The 13,816-nt window shown below is 40.6% G+C and overlaps 1 protein-coding gene across 2 annotated transcripts; it reads left to right on the top strand.

Annotated features, from left to right (window-relative positions):
- Positions 1 to 5: 5 nt before the first annotated feature.
- On the top strand, positions 6 to 13,452 carry parvg (parvin, gamma). Of its 2 annotated transcripts, none has more exons than XM_037107466.1 (13): positions 6 to 1,980; positions 2,638 to 2,738; positions 4,719 to 4,783; positions 5,388 to 5,490; positions 5,676 to 5,819; positions 6,589 to 6,704; positions 6,792 to 6,847; positions 6,939 to 6,973; positions 7,094 to 7,155; positions 7,700 to 7,768; positions 7,917 to 8,018; positions 9,610 to 9,682; positions 13,118 to 13,452. In XM_037107466.1, the coding sequence occupies exons 2-13, from the start codon at positions 2,675 to 2,677 to the stop codon at positions 13,192 to 13,194; spliced, it is 966 nt and encodes a 321-aa protein (XP_036963361.1). In that variant the 5' UTR covers positions 6 to 1,980; positions 2,638 to 2,674; the 3' UTR covers positions 13,195 to 13,452. The 2 variants fall into 2 exon arrangements, with proteins under 2 accessions (XP_036963361.1, XP_036963360.1); XM_037107465.1 differs by lacking the exon at positions 6 to 1,980 and adding an exon at positions 2,062 to 2,487.
- The last annotated feature ends 364 nt before the right edge of the window (positions 13,453 to 13,816 follow it).

Raw genomic sequence — 13,816 nt, 5'->3', positions numbered from 1 at the left:
CAAATGTGTAAAGAAGATAATTCTATGGCATGACGTTTTTTCTATAGGAACAGATGTCATAAAGTCAGATTCTGGTCTTAAAGCTGACCAAATAGTCTACATCTTAATGCTAAAATAAGCTAACCAGCAGTTTGCTGTTTCTTCATATTTAATGTGCACACATGTTTGAGAATACCATTATCTGTATCCGTATCTGTACTCAGAGTAGGCAGGGTTTAAACTCCAAGTTGCCTCGGTAGTGTGTAGCTGAAGTGGACGTGGACTAACTGAAAGTTAAGTCAAGCCTAATATTAATGTGTGGATCAGAAGTTGCTGTATTTATTATTTGTTAGAAAAGTATTTACATCATACCATCAGACTTCAGCCTCAGATCAGTCAAAAAAAGAAAAATCACACTATTTACAGTAAAAGTTTTTTATGACTTGAACAACATTCAGCTACCCAATGAATTTTCCTTCATCACGAAGACGTTATTGACAAATTTTACTTGGATGATACTACCGGACACTCTGTTCAGGAGAGCTCTGGCTCATATTTCAACATCTAAACTTCTGAAAATTAAGCGAATAGCCTCAGCATATTTCCCAAAATGTTTAATTATTCCTTTAAGAAACTTGAAAATGCTCTGTATTAAGTATAATGTAGCCCAGTGTTTGAAAATGCTTTGTATATTCTATAGCCATATAAAGGCTAAATACTATAATCCATTTTTACAGCTGAAAGAACTGTGAACAGTTCTTGTTTACTCTGATCTATGCACACCACTTCTTAAAGCCATATTTAAAGCTGATGCTGTTACCGCCTGCCTTAAGTGCATTGAGCTCTCGTCATCCCAGGAGATCCCAAGTCAGAGCATCTTCGTATTGACTGCCCTCTTAGAAGCGTCTCCCAGGTGGGCTGGAGTTCTCCGTGCTCTCCCCTGAAGCGGCTCCGCGGTACCACCTGGAAACCCGCTAAGATGTACAGTGCAAGACTACTCATCCATTTTCGAGCCGGGGCTAAATTATTGAGAGAGTGGACGAGTCGATCTGAACCGCACTCGTGCTGGACGTCTTACCCCTTTGCAGTTTTTTTTTTTTTTTTTTATCTTGCCAATCAAGAAATAAATGCCTGGAATCAAACGGAATGAGAATTTCATTTTACTTCTTACTTGTGTGATAGGTTAGATTTGCTTTGGCTTTTGAGCGAGATTGGCTTTGGAACAGCCAATTCCTGCAATTTGGGTTTAGCTAAAGGAATTATGGGTTTATTTTAGGCCTTTATTTTCTTGTCTCTTTCCTTTGTTGCTATGGTAACCTTCCACATCCCCCAAATTGCCCCTTCGTCTGGCTGATGGGTGGTCCTTTCTCTTTTCTTCAACAAGGCTGGCGCACATAGCCTACAGAGCCTGTTGTGAGCTTGTTGTGCGGTCCTCCCTATCTCTGTATTTTTCTTTTCTTCTGGCGTGTTTGTTGGAGGACCAGACGACGGCAAATTGATCCGGCTGCTCACAGATGGAGATGTGTTAGTCGAGCTTGAGTGGTTCAGGCCTCTGAGCGTCACGTTTCTCTCTGCCCTCCTGAAGTGTGTCCAAACAATACCCGAGTGCTCCCCCTGTTTGTGTTTTTCTCTTTGCGGACACGTGCTTATTATCAATCTCTCAAAAGCCGTTTCTGACACAGAACATAAACGCCCTCATCTGAAAACAATGTGTGGAGCCACTATCGAAAAGAGGAAGTGCCACCTTCATCTCAGCCACATCCTCTCGTTTGTGCTTATCTTCCCTGTCGACCCGGTGACATGTTATTTTCCTTTAAAGCAGCGGTTTGAAATTGAGTGCAGTCAGACCTTTTGCGTTGATAGAATTCACAAGAGGCTCTGTTGCGATCGAGTTCAGCCCTCCACTTCTTATTTCCCTGTTTTGACAGTTGATATCAGCTAAGGAACTCAATTTCCGCTGACGTCGCCCAAATCTGTCGAGCCGCTCTAAGAGTGCTGAAGGTAAGCTTATTTAAGAAACACTGTTTTGTTTATGACCTTGTTTGAAAGTTACTGTCAGCCCCCCCGGGAAAAGAAAGCCACACGCACATAAAGCCTCTCCAGACGCAGGAAACAACAGCGCGACACGTTCCAGGTCACGTCTGTTCTGTCAGACCGCGTTGCTCTGTGTGTTTGCTGCGCTTCGTCTTCAGACCATGTGGTTTAGAAATGTTCAGAGGGAGAGAGGTGCAGCTCTGCAGATCTGTGGGGGAACTACAGCGCTTGATGTGTTGAGTGAGCCACTGAGAAAGGAAAAGAGGAAGTGAGGAAATGAAACATCTTCCTTTTTTAGTTTGTTTTTTGACCAGTTCGGTCGGGCTCTGAGCTCCTCTGTGTTTTCAGAGGAAAAGGCTTTCAAAACACAGCTCCAGAGGTGCGTTGCGGTCGGAGCCGTGTTTTTTTGTAGATGAAAATCAGAAACCTGGAAGTGCAAGATTTTTTCACACGGTAAACGGCCTGGCTGGTCAAGTGAGTAACTCCCCCTGCAGCAGCTGAAATTCAAGCAATATGGTCAAGGGGCTCCTGCTGAGAGAGAAACACTTCCTGCCAAGGATGTTGATGAACAAAGAGTTCCTTCAAGGCTTCTGCAGTTTAAATTCACACATTCTCTTCCCACAGTCGACTCCTCTGCAGGTTTCTTTGACGAGGAGAGGCGATGGAGGCCGATATCTTTGAGTATCACAAAGAGGAAGACACTGTGGACTTTGAGGCTTTTCAGGGTATGTGTGCATTCGTCAAACTGATAAATATCCTGGCGTAATGTTCAGAGAACCACTTACTGAATCAATCACACTCCGTCAGTCAGTCACGATAGGCACTGTACATTTCAGCTCACGTTTCAAACACATCTGCTTCCTCTCATTCTCGTTCGATACGAGCACACTGAGTAATCCCTCACAGCGAACGTCAGCTCTGCATCATCAAACATCGTCATTAGGTAACGCAGAGGTTAATCTGTATCTAAACCCACAATAACTGACCTTTGGCCAGCGCTGACTCACAGTATAGAATGTCGGGGTGAATTGTCAGCAAACAGAAGCATATGTACACATCCAGCAGCTAAGGAACAACATCAGTCATTTAGAGTCGTGTTTCAGTCCACACTCTCCTTCTGTTAGCTCTGTCTCCACCACCTCCTGGAGTACACATCTGTCTCTTTCAACAAGCATTTCTCTTTTCCTCCTACTTTAAACAACTGATTGCATCTTGAGACAACTGTGTTGGATAAAATGAGTAATTCAAAATATAAGGTGAAAAGCTGCTAAATCTCTCTGCACAGACCTGGGGATTATTTCCCTGTGGGTTTGTCAGTGCGAACGACGCCATTCACATTTCACACATTTGCGTGATCTGTAGCTAATTTAATAATATTGATTACAGCAGCTTTAAACTGCACTATCGCACCCAAATAACGCAGAATGCAGATTAAATGTCTGGTGTGATTTATTACTCAGCTCAAAGAAGTTTCAGGGCTCCGCTGATTGATTTTCATAATGAAAGGAAATTAATGGAAAGCCTCGGGCTGGAACAGGAAGAAAAATACACGTGAGGCGTGTATTTGAAAATTGGCAACAACAATAAAAAATGATATGTGCAGCTGGGGAAGATACAGGCGGTACATTTCCCCAAGTACTGTACTTACTTACAGTGTTATAGTAGTAGTTCAAGCGATCTCTGTCTCTCTACCATCAGGTTCAATATTAAAACATTGCTTACATATCAGTTATGATATTCCAATAGTTTGACATACTCTACATATTTACATTTTAGGGCACTTTCAGACACTTTTGTCCAAAGCAACTTACAGTAATTCATATATTGATACACTAATGGCAGTGGCTGCCATGCAAGGTGCCGACCAGCACATCAGGAGCTGGTTTGGGGTTCAGTATCTTGCCCAAGGACACTTTGACATGCAGGCCAGGGAACCGAACTAGCAACGTTCCGATGACAAGACACTGGCTCTACGCCTGAGCCACAGATATTAATATAACTCTCTGAAATTATCGACTATAATGATCGTCAACTATTTTAACGATTAAGTTTTACTTACTACTTTAAGTACATTTTTCTTTTACTTGTACTTTTATGTCAAAGTGAACTGTTACTGTCATGGGGTATTTTTTACAGAACAGCAGTGCAACTTTTACTGAAGTTAAAGATTTGAATACTTTTGTCCACAACTGTATTTGTGTGTCTGTGTTGTAGTTAAAGATATAACATCTAATATTTCTGCATTAAAATGTATAAAAAGCAACTCCAATCCTTTTGTTGTATGTTTCGCTGAGTTATTGTCCCAATTGTTTCCACGAATATGCAGACCCGGAGAAATCTGTGAGGGTCAGAGAGTGAGGAGGGAAGTCGCGACTAAAAGCAACGTGAATAAAACTTGAAAACATCACGTCATCTGTGAACATTTCTGCCGGGGTCACATGATAGATTTTCATCAGCTGTGGTGGCTGTTTAACGATGAACACAACACCCATGATTCTGTGTTACTCTTGTCTTTTGTTTTATTTAGATTAGGAGACAGAAACTACATCCTGTGCATTTAAGTAGCAAATTCAAGGGTGTTGCCTTTCAATAAATAACATATTCAGAGTATTAGAAATAATAAAAGAGAGCTATCAGTCAAACAATCAGGTCATGTTAAGTAAGAAAAACATAATTTGACCAATGCAGTTTGTATATACACACAGGAGGGAAGCAGAAGCTCATTCAGCCAACATCTTTGAAGGACCCCAAACTTGAGAAGCTAAAGGAGGTAAGAGTTTTAATCCTGTGAGCCACATGTGGACAGCTGTCTACTCTGCGACTCTCCATGTGCTGTGACGTCAAAGCCTGTCCTGGGCCACCACATGACCAAGACTCCCTGAGTGGGCTGGAGATAAATGCTACACAGGAAATACATTACATAGCCGGCATGTATGTGTGCAGCGGAGAGCATGAATAATATGTGACGCAGGGAGAGAGGCTGCAGGATCAGTGAAATTTTAATGAACATAATTATCAGAGGTGACGGGAGACCGTTCAAGAAAGGAGTCTGCGAAGGATGTGACTTAAAAACACATTCTGATTGGAAAAGATGTCAGCAGAAGCGCTTCATGCAAGCGGAGGTGAATGAATAAATAACTCAATAAGCCTGACACGTCTCATATGTAGAGCTGGAGGGACAACTGAATGAAATATTGGCTATTTTGGGTCTAGTGCTTTGAATTTGTCATCGTTTCCGTCTACATCAGGATCATATTTTATCTCTGAAAATGAATGGAGAGAGTTTGAAAAATGAAATGAGGCTTTCCTGCTGTTTTCTAATCTGGCAGCGGCGTTTGATGTTTCTGACTGTGTGATGAATTGTGTCTTGGTAGGCACTGGTTTCTTGGATCAATAGAACTTTGAAACAGGAGCACATAGTGGTTCAGAGTCTGGAGGAGGATCTGTACGATGGACTGGTGCTTCATCATCTGCTGTGTGAGTTAACAGATGTTTGCACGATTGTGCAGTCATTAACTCGCCTCACTTCCACTTAATCATTATTTATATTTGTAGATGAAAGCTTCCCCTTGTGTTGGACACGGAAGCTGTCACGTTTAATATTCCAAAACTGCCCTTGCCAGTTAAAAACCTTACAGATGATATTAACCTGATGTTTGCAGCCAGGTTGGGCGGTGTGCTCGTGCCTGCGGAGGAGATAGCACTGACCAGCTCTGCTCAGATCCACAAGCTGGAACTGATCCTGGAGGAGCTGGACAAGAGACTGGGCCCGCAGGACGGCAGCGGGATCAAGTGGAACGTCAAACGTGAGTCACGCAGCCGACTGAGCTTTCAACAAGAAGCGAAAAGTCAACAACAAGCGTTCTGTTCTTCTGGCGACGGCTTCGACTACAAACAGGATTTGCTGCTAGCTCAAGGGTGCCATGTTCGCTTACACCAACTGTGGGGGGATTTGGCAGAGATAGAATACACTGGCATCAATTTTCTGTTTTCAGGAAGCAAATAAAAGGCGACGGCAAAAGTTTTAAGTTCTCAGCCATATTGTCCCTCACGAATCAGGATGTGACCTGATTGGATAGAAATGTGATTTTTTTCGATTCAACCTTTGTAGCTCATCCTTAGTGGCTCAGATGTTCAATTTGAGCATCCAGATTTTTTTTTGATGTGTTGAGTTTTTCACTCTGAAGGTTCTTTAATACTGTACTGTTCTTTAATACTATAGCAAACACTCCGTGAGCAGCGATTCTCTGTCAGAAATACAAAAGAAGTCTGGATGAGTCAGAGTCTGACCTGGTGACAGGCTTTAATAATACCTATTACTGTGGAGAATCTTAATGCTGTTTGCCTATGGAGCTTAAAGAGGCCTCAGTATTAATCTGATGACCAGTTATGAGTTCATATAGCACCTTTAAAGTATTCAATAGTAATCAAACTACAGCGAGGTCTTCATCTTTCTAGCGTCACATCCTTTTGGCACTCCTTTGCCACCGTACTAGCAGGTGATGAGTTCTGTTATCCCCATTCAAGTTGGGTTTTTTTTTTCTTCTGTGTTTTATTCTGCTGCTCGCCTGTCAGTCATCCACAACAAAGACCTTCTGGCCACTATTCATCTGCTGGTTGCCATGGTGAAATGTTTCCAGCCCGAACTGGATTTGCCACCTAATGTTAAGGTGGACGTTGTAGTCGTGGAAGTGAGTTCTGAGCTCGAACTTCAGCACTTTTTTCTGCTTAAACACAAACAAACCTCGGAATCACAGCTCGCTTTAATTTTCAACCAGGTCGGCAAAAGTGGAATCAAATCAGATATAGACACGGAGGTCCTGACGGGGGAAAGGTGAGCAGATGTCTGTGTGATTGTCTTTGTAATGTGAGGAAAACTCAGCGTTCACCTCATATATATATAATATTTTTCCTTTTTCAAACAGAGACGCAGGCTCAGACTCCCCGAGCAATACTGAACGTGAGTAGAGGAGGTTGAGATGTTGGAGGTTGAGCTGACTTGACATCTTGAATGTCATCGAAACAGCATTACAGCCTACAATGACTTTAACACACTTTTCTGGCCGTCTGGTCACCCCAGGGGAGGATCCCATCGAGCAACTGCTGAAGCTTGAGGCTCACAAGGTCAACACGGTGAAGCAGGTATAACAAGGAGAGGAGAAGACAGTGCTGAGGTAGTGTGAGGATGTTAACCCTCCCGTCACCACCGGCAGCGGGACAGCAGATGTTCTGGTGTTTAAAAAAACGAAATAAGTTTATTATTTGTGGCCTCTGCGGACAAACAATAAACATTTATTATGATTTCAACAATATTTATTAAACAGATGTTACAATGACTTTTAATAATGTAATTACATTTATAAATGTAGACAAAATTAGTGACGACAGTGACAGACGTGTTATTTTACATTTATTAGTCAATTGACAAATAATTTATGACAAAAATGTTGACAAAACTGTATTTTCATAACAGAAAATTAGTTTTTTAATGTTTTATTATAGTATTTTTTTTATTTTTTTAATTTTTTTTTTACAGAGTGACTATAACAATCAAAAGCTTTTGTCAAGTTCTGATGAAAGATGAAAAACGTTTGATACTTTAACATATCAGCTACATGAGGCTAACTTGTATTTCAAACTGTCTAATATTGTTTTTGGTTTTTTTTGTTTTTTTTTTGATTTTCAGGCCATCGTACACTTTGTCAACCAGAACATGGCGACCTTGGGTCTGCAGGTGGCTGATGTGGACAAACAGGTGAAAGTCAGCAACAAGTGAACCCTGATTGGGAGCTCTGACAGATGCTCCTGTCAAAGAAAAAACACAACTAGCTGATTACTTCCCCTGTGATTGTGTCACCTTCCTTGGACGGGGCTCTGATCTCCCCTGTGTGTTTGCCGTCTAGTTTGCTGATGGTGTGATTCTGCTGCTGCTGATTGGACAGCTGGAAGGCTTCTTCATCCCACTCCATGACTTCAACCTGACCCCAGTCAGTCCCTCTGAGATGGTACGGTATGGATTCAGTATGGATTCCTGATACATTAGCAAAGGAAGTGTATCTCAGCAACATCATCATCTTCTTCATTTGTAATGTATTGTTTTGTCAGAAAAATAATTCACCAACTTCACTGTATTTCAGACTGATATTTTGTTAACCTGTAGAAATATTCTTTATTTTTCTTCATTATTCTAATTCAATAGCACTGACATCATGACACAGTTCTTTCTTCATCTCTAATGTGAGCTAATCTAATTTCCCACAAGAGCACATTAGATAATGAGCTACAGTGCTGAAACCTGATGCAAAAGCGTGCCTATTACAATACATTTTATGATGAAATTAATATTTTACTATTCCACATAATAAGAGTAGATGCATAATTACTACTGTGTCATGGCTCACTTATAATGATATCTTTGATCTCACTTTACTTGGAGCAATAGGATGAGTCTATGAAAAAGTTATGACTCTTTTTATCACAGAAATGATGAGTTCATGAATAACTTACCGTGTAAGGACTCTGTGACACGATGTGTTAAAATCCAAAAGGCTCCTGATGATAGACACATTATGTATTAGCCATGATCTGCGATATATATTTGGTAGATTATGTCTCATACATTAATGATGGGACTTTAATGTGCTTATAACATGATTTATAACACCATAGTTTAGGTGTTACACACTTCTTTACTCGTTTATAACCAATATAAAACCCTAACCCTAAATATATACAGTATATTTATATATGTGTGTGTGTGTGTTTATATATATTATATATTATATTAATATTATAATGAATAAAAACATGGCTCCCTCTAGATGTATGTGCAGAAATCTTATATTAATTTAGAAACATATGATATTATCAAAATGCTGCAGAATTATGAATTGGAATACTTAAAATAAAATATCATTTAAAATAAGTTTTGTCTTTCCTGTAATAGTTTTGTTTCAGCCTCCTATGTAGTCACATTCACGCCGGTCATGCACGCGTATGTTATCTAAATTTAGTTAAGTTAAGCAGAGGTAAAATGAAAGGTTAAAAAAAATGACAAACATGGCTCCAAATTTGAACTATCAGTTTGACTATAAAAGATTTTTGACAAATTAATGAGGGAACTGAATGCCGAAAGCCTAATTTTCTCCATCAAGATCTTTTATTTCTTATTGTCGAAGGAGTTTAAGGGGATCAACATTTTCGGAAAGACGCCTCTTTACTTGTTTTCTTGCCAAGAGTTGAGAAGACTGTTGACGAGATTGATACCACGCTCGTGTCTCTAAATGTCATTTCTGCAAGAAACAAAAGACACAGGCACTGTCACATCATGGCAGTAGCGTGGGATCTAACTGAAGTAATTTTAGTTACGCTATGATAGATAATTAGTTGTGGGCCTACTTGATGCCACCTACAAATAACTATGGAAGCCATACAATATCACCGAGCATATGGGGATAATACCAAAGCTTCTGCCAAAAGAAAAGTATCTTCAGTATATCAGTGAGTGGGATCATTCCAGAGGTAGATGTGAATGTGTTGCAAAAAACTCAGAACAGAATTTCTTTGTTGAACATTTTTTCTCTCTTTGACCTGCAGCTTCACAACGTGACCCTGGCCTTGGACCTCCTCAACGACACAGGCCTCCAGGTGTCCAGCGTCGATCCACAAGGTGACGAAATAAAACACTGGTCGCGTCGCACAATACACGCTCCACCTTGTAGACAACAGATGTGACTCAAATTAAAATACCAGGCACAGGAGCTGAAAAAAAAAAACAAACCAAAAAAAAGACAAAACACAGAAAGAGTGAAGATAAAAAAAAAAAAGCTTCAGGATGGCTGCATCAAACTAATTCAGATGACGTCCTCCATCAAGAGCATTTATCTGTATGACAGGTAAACGCCGAAATCTGTTTGTACGTGAGGTGTGGAGGAGGATCGCTCCGGCAGGTTGAGTTAATCTCCACTGCTCGGTGGAGTGTGGGTTTGACAGTGTTTTGGAGGGAAAGATGAAATTGCTTGCTGAATATGAATGAGGGTGACTCTTGTCTCTCTGAGTATCACTGCAGATGATTGGCTCAGTCCGAGGTCATCACCATTCATTTAGAAAGGAGCAGCGGGGGAGACAGTCTCAAGGGGACGATGTCACTCTGGTGCCCGCTGATAGACACAGGAATTTAACCTCTCCGCTATGACTATATCTACTCAATGTGTGTGTGCGTGTGTGTGTTTGTCTGGAGGAAGATATGTAATCTGTATTCATGAGCGCTGCGACTGTATACCACCCAGCTATCTGACAGATCCCCAAATTATTCTGATTGTATCGGTGCGATGAAATTTTGTGTCAGTTTCAATTTGTAACTGCGGTTATCAGTTCTCCAAGTTTATCATTTGTGGTACAAACATATAAGTTTGAGCTTTGCTCCAAATAAACATAAAACAAAATGAGCATGAACAGTGTGGGGATATTCCTAATCACTAATTTCCCTAATGTTAACTTGAAAATTTTAATTTAGACCTGTCAGCCACACACACACACACACACACAAAGAAAACAATCAAAATTAAACCATAAAATTGATCACAGTTTGATCTTTAAGGTAAAAATTGTCCCACAAAAGCGCTTCCGAGCTGTTAATCACACTTTTGAACAGCCAGATTGTATTTTAAATGCTGTACATCATGAACATTATCCTACAAAACATGGCAACAATTAAGTAGGTAAAATATTACTTAAATATTTCATCAAAGTAAAACATGAAAGTCACCCATGTGAATAATGCTTAGAGTAAAAGTCTTAACGTATCAAAAAGTAAAAGTATCAGATAAATGCAGTGGATTTGATTTGATTTGATTTGATTTGATGGAAGTATAAAGTAGCAGAACATTTAAATGCTCAACCAAAGTACATGTTGCTCCAATTTTGACCGAAGTATCTATTGACTTACATTATGCCACTGTTTTTCACAGGAAACATACCTGATCATCACAACAGCATGTTCATTGTATGAAAGCAGACATGTTAAAAATTAATAATCAGTCATCAGAACACTATGAACAGTGGGCTGACGAAACAATAACATCTGCCAACTGATATGACAAAAGATGAACAATTCAGCAGGGCTTTTTATTTATGATAGCTGACCTGTAAAGAGATCTGAAGTCTGATGATGTTTAACCTAAAACCTGTTAAAGAGACAGGAAATTAAAGAGGAGAGACATGACATCCAACTGAGCCCCAAGGTCAGAATCAGACCGGGACTCCTGGCCTCCTGGCTTACCCACCAAACCAACAAAATACCCTTTAACCGAAAATTCAGCATTCGGCGTTCAGTTATACTGTGTATAGTTTGGGCCTGGCGACAAAATCTGGAACAAATCGAACTATTGTCAGGTGCTCAAAATCCACAGTCCTCCAGTTCTGTGCAAAGATTAATTCAATATGAGGCTCCAGCGGTCAAACATCTGATAAAGTTTCAGTCTTTGTAGTGTGAAGCTCCCTCTTTGTGTCACTATCTCTCCACCGAAGCTCGACACGGAATCAGCAGCCAGGGAACCAAATAGGGGGAACTTCTGGCAGATATTCACTTGATTTGTCGAACTCAGACGGCTGAGGCCAATAAAAACTTCAAATAAACTTTGGAATTCGAGTTTTTGTGCAGAACTAGGACTGTGGTTTTTGTTCATCATTCACATTTGATTCACATTAGGGAAAGTTCTTTTAATGGTTCTCAGTAAGAGTGATTATGGCAAAGACACTATGTTTTTATGTACTTACGGGAACATGACTATTTTTATAAGGCAGACTTGACGATACAGCGATATTATATATGGGAATTGTAGAAGAATATTTTAAAATGTGTTTACAACTTTAGGGGAGGCTGTCTCTCTGTTTCAAGACAACACATTTGTAGAGCACCTTCAGCGAATACAAATTCATTCCAAATGCTTTACAGAGGAATTTAACATGCAATTAAATGGATTTTATAAAAGGAGGAGGAGGATCTGGGGGGTCTGGACAGAGATTTATATCCTAGATGTACGATGTTGCCCCGTGCTTTAAAAAAAAACCAAAACAAATCTTACAACACGACGGTGCGCACAGCGTGCTCCATGTTGTTGTGGAAGAACTTGACAGGTCTGCACAGAGGCCCGACCGCAACCCCATCCATCACGTTTTGAACGAACTAAAGCCGGCTGTGTGCCAGGCCTTATCTCCCAGCATCAGTGCCCAACCTCGCTAATACTCTTATGGCTGAGTGAGAGCAAATCCCCGCAGCCAGGTTCCCAAAAATGAAGGATTAGAAAAGCTGTTGTAGCAGCGTATTAAAGCGCATACTTTGAGAATGAAGTGTTCAATAATCACAAAGAGGTGTTGCGTTGGGGTGTCCACTCTTGGCCACGCGAAGGCACAAAGGGAAGGAGGGGAAAACAGAGCAGGCCAGGAAGTGAGTTAGCGACTTGTCTCGGTGTGTGAATCAATCAGCTGCAAATGGATCCACTTCACTTCCCTGCAGATCCATTATTGACAAAGTGCTCCCTGCTCTCCCAGAGCTTGAATCTCACATTCACAATCACTAAGACTTCCCTGCGATATTGCCAGTCTGCCACGTAGCCGGTAAAAATGTGAATCAAATCCTTAACACGATAACTGTTAATGTAAGGACCAGCACAATTAATCTAAGCCAGGAGCAAGTGGCTAATTTAATTCATTTTTAGTGCCTTTTTAATTACCGGCATAATTGCTGTGATGGAATGAGGAATCGCAGCACTCAGGGTCTAAAACTGGAGCACGCCGCGTGAATTAATTAGATTAGCTGGGGGTGGAGTCAATCTTTATGTCACATTCATTCAGCTAGTGCATCTCACAACAGGGAACAATTTTGTCGGGGTCTCATCTCACCAAGGACGTATTGATTAAATCTCCATCTAATGCTATTTTGTTGTCCTTCTGATCTATGACCTGTTGGGATGGACTGTGAAAACAGTCATTAGCTAATGTTGGTAAAAGCATCCTCCCACCTTTTCACTGCCTCGGCGGCTTGGTAGATGCTGATGGGGCGTTATAAATACTCACTAAATGTTTCTTGTGGATTATATGACAGATATCGTCTCTCAGGACGTCGCTGCCACCCTGAAGGTCCTGTACGCCCTGTTCAAGAAGCACAAAGTCAACAAATGAGAGCGGTGGAGAGGGACTCTGCAACCAGACTCAGTCTAGTTTTGAAATCACTTTTGAAAACGCACTTGTCACAGAATTACTTGTTGGTGATTTAATTTGCTATATGACATTCAGTTAAACTTTTTTCATGTTTTAAGTGTAAAGTTTTTATGTCTTTAAACTTGGTTTATTGCCTTTGTGTTTTATTTGGTTCTGTAAAGAACTTTGTAACTGTGTTTTGAAAGTTTCTCTATTAATAAAATGTACTAATTATAATTATCCTTATTATGGGAGGAGTGTTTTGGCATGGACTGCTCTCATTACAGTAGTGATGTTGACTACCAAACTGTGCTGTCCACACTCCCAGTTGATGGATAGAGACTTGACCTGTAAGAAGTTAATAGGACAGTTAGTGCATTTACTCACTGGCAAAGTTAAACTGCATGCTTTTTTGATCACTTGGCTTGATTATGAAGAGGTTCGACATGTCATTTTGTGCCACTGACCAACAGTTACCATCTTGCTTTCATACTGGCTGTGCCGCACCACCCTCAGTGACTCAGATGCTGAGGCACTGTCCAAGATGCTCGGAAAAAGAAAAAAGAAAAGAGGTTTGTTTTGCAGTCAGTGGTAAAGCAGAAGT

This window comes from Acanthopagrus latus, chromosome 8, assembly GCF_904848185.1.
Source record: "Acanthopagrus latus isolate v.2019 chromosome 8, fAcaLat1.1, whole genome shotgun sequence".
Taxonomy (NCBI): Eukaryota; Metazoa; Chordata; class Actinopteri; order Spariformes; family Sparidae; genus Acanthopagrus; species Acanthopagrus latus.
Note: the sequence above shows the minus strand (reverse complement) of the source record. Positions and strands in the feature narration are given on the sequence as shown.